The sequence below is a fragment of the Periplaneta americana genome, chromosome 5, assembly GCF_040183065.1.
Source record: "Periplaneta americana isolate PAMFEO1 chromosome 5, P.americana_PAMFEO1_priV1, whole genome shotgun sequence".
Lineage (NCBI taxonomy): Eukaryota > Metazoa > Arthropoda > Insecta > Blattodea > Blattidae > Periplaneta > Periplaneta americana.
Genome location: NC_091121.1, coordinates 9,536,511 through 9,551,402, shown reverse-complemented (window position 1 = coordinate 9,551,402; position 14,892 = coordinate 9,536,511). Strand labels below are relative to the sequence as shown.

General features: G+C 34.1%; 1 protein-coding gene across 2 annotated transcripts in view; it reads left to right on the top strand.

Moving 5' to 3' along the window:
• Positions 1-14,892, top strand: part of Dip-C (dipeptidase C) — an 894,313-nt gene that overhangs the window by 388,984 nt on the left and 490,437 nt on the right. For both annotated transcript variants that reach the window (XM_069825325.1, XM_069825323.1), the window contains exon 3: positions 13,784-13,975. In XM_069825325.1, coding sequence (XP_069681426.1) covers positions 13,784-13,975 — 192 coding nt within the window. The remainder of the gene's footprint in view (positions 1-13,783; positions 13,976-14,892) is intronic.

Here is a 14,892-nt window from a genome sequence, read left to right as displayed (position 1 = left end):
TATTCACCGGAACGTTTTTCTTCCCGCAGATAGGTGCCGTGACAGAAGATATTAATAGAGGACACTCTAACAGTTGATTCCGAGGCGAAGAGTACACTGAGTGTTGTGTTTGGCGTTGTACTTGCGACATGTACTGAAATCAGGAGCTGGCAGAAGTGCACTTCATGTACGGTAGGCGGACGGCAATGCTGCGCTGGCTCGTCGTTTGTACCAGGAGAGGTGCCCTAATCGATGGATAGGTAGAGGTGGCCCAATTGCTTGGCCTCCACGCTCACCTGATTTCAACCCTTTTGATTTCTACTTGTGGGGCCATTTAAAATCATTATTGTATTCGTCTCCGGTGCCTGACATGGAATCCCTTCGGAATCGAATTGGGGCAGGTTGTGAGGAAATACGCAATACTCCTGGAATTTGGGATCGTGTCCGCAGGGCCATGAGACATCGATGTGAGGCCTGTATTCAATCAGGAGGTGGACATTTTAGCAGGAGGTGGACATTTTGAACATCTGTTGTAAAGACAACTACCTGCGGGAAGAAAAACGTTTCGAAGGCCATAACTCGGAAATCAAGCATTTCCGGACATCTGTTGTAATGAACTTTTCGTACTGTCTACTTATCGAGAATACATACCTGAAATTATGCCCTCTATTTTTGAAACACCCTGTATATACAGGGTGATTCAGTGACTATGTTACAAACTTTTAGGGATGATAGAGGAGACAATTATGAACAACTCTATCCTTTAAATTTTCTCCAAAAAAGAATTATCTAAATTTGTCTATATAAACCTTTTGATTACCCAACAAAATTAATTTTTCAGGAGTTTGGTGTATCAAATCTAGAACAAATTTATAAACAGACATTGCTGATTTACTTCCATAAAAACCACAATAAATTTAAATTTGATCCTCACGAATACCATACGAGACAAAACTACAGTTTCTTTCTAAATAGTCCCAAATGCCACAGAAGTGCTGGATTAAAACACAGCAGAAATTTTGGACCCAAAATATATAATGAATTATCCTGGGCTAAGTACACTTAACACACATAGATATAAGAAACAAATCAGATTAATTATTTAATTGTTTAAGCTAATTGAGTTAAAAATTGATACTCTAATATTTATGTACTTTTGTATTTTCTATTTGTATATAGACCCTATTATTACATGCTGTATTATTTTACCTCTTATTAATGTTATTGTGCTCAATGAACTCTCTTAATTTTGTGATATATTTTGTATAACTGATCTGAACTGCGCCTGAGCACGAGCTTTTGCTCTTTCGGGCTGCAATGCCTAATGTAGCTTAAGTGTAAAGTATTAAATAAATAAATAAAATTTAATTAAATTGAAATTTAGGAACCTATGCCCGGAAACGTTCCGTTTGGTAGCTACAAGCCTAGATATGTTAGTATGTCTAACCAGCTAGAATCGAACTCAAGGCTATCCTCTTGGAGTTTGACTGCAGACGACTGTTGTTGCAAACGTTGGTGATTTCTCATAAACATGGTGTAAGCTAGTTGGCATCGTAACTGATAATTTGACTTACTAAACCTTGCAACTTTCCATGCATTTCCTTTTTCTCTTCCATAATTGAAATGCATGTCGGCAAGTTGCGAGGTTTAATGAGTCAAAATATATTTTACGATTCCAGCTATCTTATCCTATGTTTATGAGAAATCACCAACGTTTGCAGGAACCAGGTCGTCTGCAGTCAAACTTATAAAGGATGACCTTGAGTTCGATTCTAGCTGGTTACACTGACATAATATCTAGTCTTGCAACTACCAAACGGAACGTTTCCGCACGTACTAGGTTCTTACATGAAAGTAATTGATAATTGTCTCCTCTATCACCCATAAAAGTTTATAACATAGTCATTGAATCACCCTGTAATTATTTATTTGTTTATTTTTAATTAATTCATTTTGTTAGTTAATTAATTAATATAATAATTTACTTATTTATTGTGGTAGAGTTAAGGCCATGAGGCCTTCTCTCGCACACTACTAGGAGTGACATGCTTTCATATAATAATAATAATAATAATAATAATAATAATAACAACAGTAGTGTCCACACCTGTGGAGTAACGGTCATCGCGTCTGCCCGCGAAACCAGGTGGCCCGGGTTCGAATCCCGGTCGGGGCAAGTTACCTGGTTGAGGTTTTTTCCGGGGTTTTCCCTCAACCCAATACGAGCAAATGCTGGGTAACTTTCGGTGCTGGATCCCGGACTCATTTCACCGGCATTATCATCTTCATTTCATTCAGACGCTAAATAACCTGAGATGTTGATACAGCGTCATAAAATAACCCACTAAAATAAAAAATAACAGTAGTAATATTAATAGTAACATTTAAATACAACACATAATCTAGCATATTAAGGAGCTTACGTATAAAGAAATATTGATTAAAAGAGAGTTTCCGTATACATAATTAAGTAATCCTGTTTTATGCTAGACTAAAATATAACAATTCTAAGCACCATTTTAGAGTAGGCCTACTGTGAATAGGTTTAGTTTTAGGCAAATTGTAAACGTCTGACTTTATTTTTACTTCCTTTTCAAAAGAAACAAAATAGCATTTGTGTTACAATTTTAGGTCTACTCAGAAGATTTGTAGTAAATCTAAGCGACGCACGTTTAACATAGCCTACTGTACATTGAATGTTCTTTAATTGAACATCCTCTCGTGTCCTAGCCTTCAACTTCCACGCGCGTTGTTGTTTTTCCTGCTCCTCAGTAAACTCCAGTCTTCCTGAGTTTGTTTAGATTTTTTGTACACCGACTTGGAAGTAGGGCTCGTTTCCGGTAACAAATATATATAAGAATCGCTCTGATTCCAGTCCATGTTTGTTTTCCTCGCTTCCGGAACGCAGGCGCTGTGGGGCATCATTGTGTCCGTAATAACAAACCGGTGCGCGCCTTTAACTAATCGATCCCGCCGTCGCTACGTAAACAACAAGATGGTTGCCGTGCTTTTACTGCGACGCTGAAGAAAAATAATGGAATCTGAAATGTCGGAATATGAATTGTGCACAGCGAATGGGATTAAATTTCGTATATATGACTTACAAATATTTCGTCTACTTTTAGGAGGCGTCTAATAATAATAATAATAATAATAATAATAATATATCTCTATCTATCTATCTATCTATCTATCTATCTATCTATCTATCTATCTATCTATCTATCTATCTATCTATCTATCTATCTATCTATTTATAATAATAATAATAATAATAATATTGATAATAATATCTATCTATCTATCTATCTATCTATCTATCTATCTATCTATCTATCTATCTATCTATCTATCTATCTATCTATCTATCTATCTATCTATCTATCTATCTGTTTGTTTATTTGTTTATTTATTTGTTTGTTTATTTGTTTATTTATGTATTTGTTTGTTTCTTTATTTGTTTATTTACGTGCAAAAACAGCGCAAGGCCAATTACAGTTTAGCACAAGATACAAAACAGAACAAAACAAAACAGAACAGAAAAAATGATGATGAGAATGAATGATAGAAATGGCAGTGATAATAATAATAATAATAATAGTAATAATAATAATAATAATTATTATTATTATTATTATTATTATTTATTTACTAATATTTTATTTATTTACTAATATTTAATGTGCTGTACAAGAGCCTGGGACCAATAAGAGTTCAGCACAAGATAAAGTTAGCACAAGATTTATAGTGTACAAGGAATAACAAAAGTGCATAAAAATAATAATGAAAATTACAGACCAATACAATTAAACAATAATGACAAAATTAATAAATAACAAAAAACAATGCACACAAATAATTATTAAAATTAGTACAATGAGATAATTAAAATAATGGCAATTAAATAAAATGAATTACAAATGAATTAATGAAATCATATAAATGAAGACTGGAATCATATAAGTAGTATTACAAAGATATGCAATGAGAATATTATTATACATATCTAAAAAAATAGCATAAGTTAATAAAACTGAGATAAAAACTCAAATACTTCACATTAAATGGATCCAAGTTCAATCCATGCAAATTAGCATATTTAATGCATCTGCAGACCGGAGAGAGAGATTTAGAATTCCTATTATAAAACATTTTATGAAATCTTAAACCCTTAGCAAGAATACGAAGACTGATATTGCTTACGAATGATTCACAATCAATATCACCCTTAATGGCTTTACAAAAGAATAAATAATCAAGATCCTGACGTCTGGTAAATAAACTACCGCAATTGAAATATTTGCAATTAATCTCATATTTATAATCGGAATTTGGTAAAAATCTATAAGAACACAAGGAAATAAATTTTCTTTGAATATACTCCAATTTAGCCGAGTCAGTGGAAGTAATGGAGTTCCATACAACAGATGCATATTCAAGCTTGGATCTAACCAATGTATAGTATAAAAATTAATAAACACATAGGAGTAGAAAAAGAATAAGTTATAGATCTAATTAGACCAAGTATTCTTAATGAATGGCTATAAATATATTGCACATGATCATGGAAATATAATTTTGAATCAAGCAAGACACCAAGATCTCTAATACAATCTTTTTTAGTAATTATGACATTACTAAGAAAATAATTAAATTTTAGGGAAGTAATAATAATAATAATAATAATAATAGTAATAATAATAATATATTTATTTACTAATATTTATTGTGCTCTTCAATAGCCTGGGGCCAATAACAGTTCAGCGCAAGATAAAAATTGGCACAAGTTTAACAGTGAAACAAGGAATTACAAAAAAGTGCATAAAATTATTATTAAAATTAGAGACAAATACAAATAAACAATAATGACAAAATTAATAGATAACTGCAAAATACATGATACAGAATAGCTCAAAAACAACAGGAATGAATGAATTGAAATGAATGTGATTTTGATGTGTGTACTTAATATAAGAATAACCAAACAACAAACTATACATTAAATGGATCTGAATTAATATAATGTAAATTGGCAGCTTTCATGCATCTCACAACTGGAGAGAGAGAGAGATTTCGGCTTATAGGTATATATATATATTTTTTTTTAATCTTAAACCATTCAAAGGGACCCGAAGGTAGATATTGCTTATGAAGAATTCACAATCAATATCACCCTTCACGGCCTTACAAAAGAATAAGTAGTCAAGTTCAAGGCGTCTAGCATAAAGGCTAGAAGAGTTAAAATATTTTCAAGTACGCTCATAATTGAAAACAGATGAATTTGGTAGAAACCTAAAAGCACAATATAGGGACATAAATCTTCTTCGGATGATTTCCAGTTTAACTGTATCAGTAGAAGTAACAGAATTCCAGACAACAGCTCCGTAAGGGACGATAAATCCTCCTGAATCATCCTGTATATTACCTTCAAAGTCCTACCGATGGCGAGGACTTTGATGAACATTGGTCGTTGGGCAGTGAAGTCCGTCCCATTTCATTTTCTCACAGTTTGGCCGGTACCGATTGATCATGGAGTAATCTGCAGCATCCCATAGAGCACAGAATCTAGAATTCTAATCCTTTAATACCGGATCTTGGCAGGAAACATCGTTAACAAAGCAGGGCAAACAGCTTCTTCCACTTGTCGCGCAACTGCAGACGTTCTGTTCCACATGGATCCTTTCTATTCAACGCCGTTCCGATGACCTAATTCTCTTGCAAAGCACTTCTTTATAAGAATCAGTGACACCGTGATGCCGACGAGCTTGAGAGGGAGAGAGAGAGAGAGAGAGAGAGACGTGTTTTTAATTCCCTTTGACGTCATCAAGCTTTAAAAGCGCCGCCATGGAAAACAGCGTCCTTTTAGCTTATTCCTGCAAATATGTACTTCATAGGCGCATTCTGAGAGGCAGTCAGTCGCATGTTGTTGAAAGGTCATGCGTGGTTACTTGCATGAGTGGAAAAAAAAAACTTTAAACAACGCAAATTTCCACAAACACAAATATGAAGTTATTAACGTTCCTTGATTTCTACAGCAAAGCGACGGTATATTATATCCTAGACCCAGCTGTAGGAAAGACAGATGATTCCTTTTTGTCTCACAGAATAGAGTTCCCACAAAGAAAAAAAGCCTAACGTAACATCTGTGAAATTTGTGGCTAAGCAATTAGCAACCGTGATATTATTAGAGGCAGACAAAGTATGAAATATTATACTCTAAGCCATTCCTGCTAGCGGTATGGAAACAAGGATTCTCACGGTATCCGGAATGCAATTAATGCCAAAAATGTTTCATATTTCATAATATGTTTGTAAAATTTCATATTTCATAATAGTAATATACGTTACAAGAGCGGTATGTTGATGTTTTCATGTTCGAGGAAAAGATTGAAAAAGCTCAACTACGTTTCGCTTTTTCAATCTTTTCCTCGAACATGAAAACAAACATACCGCTCGTGTATCGTACTTTATTTTGTGCGAAGATCGTTTATTACATACCTGAAAGACGAATTTCTAATTATTTGCAATGAAATCTCCATGTTGGTTTCTGTTTAATGACGGCAACTTCGGAAAACCAAAATATCTTTCTTCAACATTGTTGCTATAAAATGTTTTCTGTGTTTACTATACTCCAGCAGGCCGTGATATATGTCTGTCTTTTTTTCCCCCCAGTCTATAAATGCGAACTTAAAACACGGTGAGGTTATGTAATGATTTATTTTTCATTTTAATATTTTAACAATATTATTTATATAACATATTGCAGTAATAACATCGGCATCTGGAATCTCGTTGATTTTTTCACGGCTTCCTTAATGTTACTTGTATCAGGAATGCATTAATTTTCGTGGAGTAGTAGACTTTATTTAATTTTTGCATATATTTGAAAACAATAATTAACATTGCAATTTAGGTGAAATTGCAGTGGTAAGTTTTCAATTTATAATTATTACTATGTTAAACATCTCTAAAAATAATATGTTAAAAGCCTAATGCAGTAAAATGAATGTCGCGCTTAAGCGGTAAGAAGAGGGAAATTGTTATGTGTGTTAGGTTGGGAATACTGAATGTGGTATTTCACACTTACCGCGGATTGGTTCTGTGCGGAAAACAAGCAAATACGCACGATCTCGCACAAAAATCTTTATGCTCGATCATGCCGAAATGTAGTAATTAACAACCTGGTAGCAGCCCTTTAATGGACCTCATTAAAATACACCTATTCATTAAAGTTCAGGTGTTCCACCAATCAGAAAACACCATTGTAGCAATATGAAAGCGCAAGTATCGATTGTTCTCGGATATGCAATCGAAAGACAACTAGCGAAACGTCACGGAGGCTGGAAATCCAATACTGTCGCAGAAGTTTATGTTTTGTTACTATAATAATTAGCGTTAATTGTAAATAATATTCAAATAAATTCAATTTGTCATCTCGTTTTTCAATGTCTAAATCAATTTCAAGGTTATATCAAGATTAATGTTTATTTTACTCTCTTGCGCTCGTTTCATAAACATACTCGCGTCTTAATTACTACCATTATAGGCTCGTTGCATAATGTACTATTATATTTTTTCGAACTTTGCACGATTAGTTTCCTGTTAATATTTCTGTAACTAAGGCTGAAAAAAGCTTTCCATATATTCAGTCATCTAGTGTTCTGCCCAAGCACAGGGTCTTTCACTGCAAACCCAGCTTTCTCCAATCTTTCCTAATTTCTGCCTTCCTCTTTGTCTCCTCATATGAACCATATTATATCTTAATGTCGTCTATCATTTGATATCTTCTTCTGCCCCGAACTCTTCCCCAGTTCACCATTCCTTCCAGTGCATCCTTCAGTAGGCAGTTTCTTTTCAGCCAGTGACCCAACCAATTCCTTTCTCTCTTCCTGATCGGTTTCAGCATCATTCTTTCTTCACCCACTCTTTCCAACACAGCTTCATTTCTTATTGTCTGTCCATTTCACATGCTCCATTCTTCTCCTTATCCACATTTCAAATGCTCCTATTCGCTTCTCTTAATAATAATAATAATAATAATAATAATAATAATAATAATAATGGTTTATTTTAACTGGCAGAGTTAAGGCCATTCGGCCTTCTCTTCCACTCAACCAGTATGATAAAAAATTACTACAGTGCTATGAATATAACATAATTAATACAATACAATACAATACAAAGCAATACAATACTACAAATACAAGACACTCTCTTCACTTCGTTGTAATGTCCATGTTTCTGCCACACTCCACACAAAGCACTTCACTAGTCTCTTCCTTAGTTCCTTTTCCACAGGCCCGCAGAAAATGCTCCTTGTTCTATTAAAAGCTTTCTTGGCCATTGCTATTTTACTTTTGACTTCCTGGCAGCAGCTCATGTTACTGCTTATAAAGGCTGTGTGATGTATCTTGTCTCACTGTGAAAAGAGAAAGGAGATATGTTTTACTTCGTCTATGTTGTTATGGCGATGGGGGAGTGGAGCGATGCCGTCCATCCATCCAGTGGCGGAAGGGACTAGTTGATACATTCTTAGCACAAAATAAAATAACAAAATATCTCTCTTCGTACTGTGTAGTTCCGTCACTGAGCTTGTCTTTCAAGAAACTGAGTTCCGGCAGCCTGTACAATAACAAGGTTTTGAAAGGAATCCTGAAAATTTACAACCCTCCTATAATCTCCACCCTCATTTGAAGGGACTTGGTTTTTTTGCTACTGAGACAAGATAAACCTTACCAGGTATAGTACATCACAAGTATTTGAACCTGTTCACTTGCTCTACTGTCTCATTTAGAATTTGCAATATTTTACAATTCATTTTATGTAAATTTTCAGAAAAGTCTGTATCCGTTGCAGATACTGCAACGAGATTGAAACCTTAGCACACGTCCTAGGATCCTGTCAGCATGGAGAACTCCTGAGAAATTCACGCCATCATAACATCCGAAAACTAATAGCACAAGCCCTTAGAAACAAATCCTTCGAGGTCCATGAAGAGGTGCACTGCGTTGCGTCTGAAGGCGGCGGAATTAGAAGAGCGGACATCGTGGCTCTAGACAAGACTAATAGTAAAGGCTTTATACTGGACCCAACTGTTAGATTTGAGATGAGCCATACCCAACCATCCGAGGTCAACAAAGAAAAACAACAAATTTATGAGCCTACTATTCCGTATTTTCGAGAAAAATATCAGATGGAAGGCACCTGGGAAGTACATGGTTTAATGATCGGAGCGAGGGGCACCATCCCACGATCAACTGTAAACACTATCAAAACATTTGGAATCCATGACATCATTCCAAAAATAATTACTTCAACCATTAAAGGGTCTGTGGCAATTCTGAAAAATCATTTATACGGAATATCATAATACCCCCCCCCTTTTCTATTCGTTAGTGTGTGATTGTTACAAATATATGTACAAATTTATTATTTCTTAAGCTTAAGCTCCTAGTTCACATTTAAATTTGGCTCATCTATCCTACTGTAATCATTACTATTCTTATATGTGTGTTATTCTGTGTTTTTGGCAACCCAGGATGCCTGGGCAGACTATTTCTTGAAATAAATTATATATATTGAAAGTTTATTGTTTCAGTCATTGACTTTACTGTTGTGTATGTTTTAGGCGTTAACCTTTACATTATAAGTTACAAGACGTATAAACGTTTTCGTTGAACAGTGTCAACATCTTCAGATACGAACAATCAATTTTGCAATATCATTACTCTCTACATTCTCTACACATACATTACATGTTTAATGGCATACGGGGATAAAATCTGTTAAAATAATATAATTATAAACACATTAATATTCTAATATTCAAATTTAGGTGCCCCTAATGTCAACATTTAAAAGTGTACATATAATGTACAATAGAAATGCGTTTACATATTTTAATACAACATTGTAATTGCAAATCTTCACATGTGTAATACAACATGATATATAGTCAGTTCAATTTTATATTTAACCCTATTTCTAGCCTCACAATATTATGTTATTATTAATCCAGCCCACATGTGAAGACTTGCAAACGTATTTCTATTGTGCATTATATGTACACTTTTAAATGTTGACATTAGGGGCACCTAAATTTGAATATTAGAATATTAATGTGTTTATAATTATATTATTTTAACAGATTTTATCCCCGGATGCCATTAAACATGTATTATATGTGTAGAGAATGTAGAGAGTAATGATATTGCAAAATTGATTGTTCGTATCTGAAGATGTTGATACTGTTCAACGAAAACGTTTATACGTCTTGTAACTTAAAATGTAAAGGTTAACACCTAAAACATACACAACAGTAAAGTCAATGACTGAAACAATAAACTTTCAATATAGAATTTGCAAGTTTACCTTCTGTATTTTTCTTGCGACAACCATGGTCTTGTCCACACCTGTGGAGTAACGGTCAGCGAGTCTGGCTGCGAAACCAGGTGGCCCGGGTTCGAATCCCGGTAGGGGCAAGTTACCTGGTTGAGGTTTTTTCCGGGGTTTTCCCTCAACCCAATACGAGCAAATGCTGGGTAACTTTCGGTGCTGGACCCCGGACTCATTTCACCGGCATTATCACCTTCATATCATTCAGACGCTAAATAACCTAGATGTTGATATAGCGTCGTAAAATAACCTAATAAAATAAAAAAACCATGGTCTTCGTCTTGTTGGCATTTATCTTCATCCCATACTGCTCACAGCTGACATTTAGCTCCAGTAACATATCCTTTAGTATCATCTCCTCTTCTAACAACGCCATATCATTACTTTAATTAACTTTAACAAAGAGTCATAATTGTATTTGAGCTTGTGAAATTCAGAGAGTGAATGGTGGGTTGTTTCGCTCCTTAGATAAGGAAACAAATGATGTTAGTTCAGCGTATTCATATCATTCTTTTTATTGGAGTAGTGATGTAAACTGAAGTCATACATCTATCATTCAAGGACGGCAACTGTTTTAAAATAAGGTTTTATCATAAACTTCGCGTATTTTCTGGTATTTTAAGGCACAGGCGATAACTTAATCTTTTGTGCGCTTCTATTTATGAATAAAAATATCCGAAACGAGTTAACGTTGCGATTAGCATTCAAAATAGCTTCAAAAGGCATAATATGTTTTAACTGTGTTGCCTTCTTTCAAAAGAAGTCAGATAACTTCCTTTATGCTTTGTAGTAAACATATTTTAAGCATTATGACTAAAAGAGACTTTAACCATTAACGAGGTTCATAAGATCAGTCGCATCCCAGTTCGTTTCCCTTTATCAAATTGCATTTATGACATTCCGACGTATTGACTTCAAATACAATGTGATGAATGAACGTGATAAATGAAAATGTACACAAGCGCTCGTTCTTTAAAGGATTGAATCAGTGGCCTCCAAGCCTCTTGTTCACTTGTCTCACTCTGGAGTCACAGTTCTACTGACCGAACTTAGAAAATGATGAAGCAAAATAGTCAAAGTGCATGTCAACTGTTAGGTTTACATAATGGAAGGGGAATACCTTGTCACGTTGAGTTCTAATATGTATTGTAGTGTGATATCTTTATTGTTATTAAGCTCCATACTGGCAATAGACAGTGTCAAACTTAAATACAGATAGGCCCCTAGAAGGTTACATACGTACTACATAGCAATAATACTGCAAATGTTTAATATATTTAAAAATTCATAGATAGAATGCATTTATAACTAACGAATACAAACTTGTGTTAAAACGTGTAAAATTCAATTTTTAACATTATAAAAACATATTATATTACATTAAAAACTCACACTTATAATACATTTTGAAATCTAAAACTCGTCCTCACTTCATTTCATCCCCTTTGATCTGATTACCTGGTTGGGTTTTTCCGAGGTTTTCCCGAACCATAAGGCAAATGCCAGGTAATCTTTTGGCGAATCCTCGGGCTTCACCTCTTCTCACTACATCTCAACAAAATATTTAAAAAAAAATTGTAGAAAATTGCAAAATTGTAAAAGTTGTAAAAATTGTAAAAATTTGCAAAAATTGTAATTGTAATTTTGTACAATTTTGGCTTGTTCCACATCCTAAAGCTTCATTGCTAATATAAGATCTATGGAATATAATAAATGAAATGAAAAATGAAATGCTTTTAAAATCTAAAAAACTGATCAATTCAATATAAAGCATTTAAAACTGGCCATTTATGAATTATGGATTTAAAAACAACAATACTTAATAATTTTAGGTTATCAGACAGTTTATTTTATAATTTTGGACCAAGATATAGGCTAAGTGACTATTCTGAATCTTACTCAACTTCAAATATGGAAGATGAACTTTGTTCCTAAGCCTTGTCTTATAACTTTGTTGGGAGTCACCGTCGTAGCTCAGTCGGCTAAGGCGCTTCTCTGCTCGGGCGCGAGTTAGATTTCCGCATTGGCTGATTACCTGTTTGAGTTTTTTCCGAGGTTTTCTCCAACCGTAAGGCAAATATCAGAAAATATATGACGAATTCTCGGCCTCATTTCGCCAAATATCATCTCGCTATCACCAATTCCATCGACGCTAAATAGTTGATACAACGTTGTTAAATAACCAAGTAAAAAAAAACTTTGTTGGTCACTTCTGAGACTGAAATGATCTAAAGAATTGAAGAGTAGGATTCTAAAACTCGCTCAGTCCATTTGATCATTTTTATGATATATACTTATATGTGATAATGTTTCAAACCTCTATCATTATATTGTAAGCTTTTCTTCCAAAACAACGTTAATCCCTGTCTAAAAGTTTGTGTTATTGTGCATGTCACTTCAACTCGCTCAGACGGTAGACCAGTGGATAAAAAAACTAGCCCAGTCCTTTCATAAAAATGGACTTAAAACGTTTTGGGATCACACTCTTCAATCATGCATTCAAATTAAAACATAAAAAATACATAAATTACACACTGTTATTGTAGGTGCAGTATAATTATCTAAGCTGTATCATGTAATTAATTAAGTTGATATGTAATTAATTAAGGTGATATGTAATTAATTAAGGTGATATGTAATTAATTAAGGGGATATGTAATTAATTAAGGGGATATGTAATTAATTAAGGGGATATGTAATTACTTAAATTGGTAATAGTTGGGTGAAATAGAAGTACTTATAAGTTACGTTTACTTTTGCTTATTGTTAGGCTTTATTATAGAATAGTTTTTATTTATAGTTTATTGTATCTATTTATTTATAGTTAGAAATAAATTTAGGTTTATTTTATTTCTTTTGTTTTTCTTTTATTCCTGAATTATTGTTTGTAATGGTATTATTGTATATTATATCACTGCCACCGGGTGTATACCCAATTGTAGTGTTAATAAATACATACATTACAAAATCCTAAATCTGCAAACAGTGATCTACGGAGAGGTTGAACTTTGCAGTTTTTTTTAATTCGAATTACCTTTTCCTATAATAATAAATTTTCCTTTATTCTGTTACCCTACCCACACAGTAATTCCATATCTAATAACTGATTCAAAATTGGCGAAGTATGCACTTTTCATGTAGTGAAATGGATTGCAATCTTTTTTTTTATTTCTAATTAAATAGATGATTTTAGATACCCGTGATAACAAGCAATCAATATGAAAAAGGAAACAAGATACTACAAACTTTGCCTTGTTATGTAGGCATCCAGCAATACGTAAAAGTAAAGCATGTGAACTAAAATGACCGAACGTGTTAAATTGGTTTCAAAGATCATGTCCTTAGCGAAGACGTTCACGTAGTCAATTACTAAACAATAACATATCAATTGTAAACTTTGTGTTTGCAGGAGCCATTCTTCCAGTGGGCGTTCGGCGTGAAGGAGCCAGGATGCTACGGCGTCGTGGACGTCCACACGGCCAAGTCGCTGCTGTTCGTGCCTTACATGCCTGAAGAGTACGCCATCTGGATGGGCAAGCTCCCCACCCTGGACACCTTCAAGGGGATGTACCACGTCGACGAAGTCCATTACGTCAAAGACGTGAGTACTCTGTTTTCCATTGAGCATGAAGTGCATGATCTTATATGATGGCTATACTTTCTCTCAACGTGATGTGTAGGCGTTTTAAACTGTAGTTTTCGTCTTGACATGCGGACTGACTTAGAGATGATTATTTAATTTACCAGATTGGAAATTTGCAATTTATATCCGAATGTCGACGATTTTCTTTATGATCTGTCTTTGTTGTTCATTTGTTTGTTGTATTTCGAAAGCAACAAAAGTAATGCATTCTAAATTTTATTGTGGGCTATTCTGTGTCTCAAGACAAACCAAAAATATTTATTTGTTTGTCTAATGGCTAGCATATGATATTTACCATCATTGACTGAGCGAAAAACAAGAAAGTGGTGAAGAAAACTACGGATTAAGTAAACCAAAAATAATTAAGTATAAATTTTAATCGTCGTCGTCTTCCTAACAAGTGGCCTGTTACGGTCTCAAACTAGAATTTTCAGTCCATCTCTTCTTCGGACGACCTAGAGACGTTTTGCCATGCGGATGGTAATGAAACACTGCTTTTGGAATTCTGCATCGATCCATTCTTTCGAGATGACCCCAGCGAATAGGGATTATAAAGAATGGACACTGAGCGAATTTTCCTGTGTTTTGTTTCTCTGTGCGCCAGCGTTTAGTTCTACTTTCAAGCGCTAGAGGTTAGTGTAATCGAGCATACGCTAAGATAATAATTGAGAATAGAGTTGAGACACAGGATCCAAACATCGCCTACCTTATTGCATAATCCAGTAACGCTTTGCTTCAAATAAATTCAAGCTAACAGCTTTTCCTTATTTCTCAGTGGCAAACTAGTTGTAATAATAATTTTTTATATTTCAGATATAATAAATTATATTATAAAACAATATAATACATTATAAAATTATGTATCAAATTCGTTT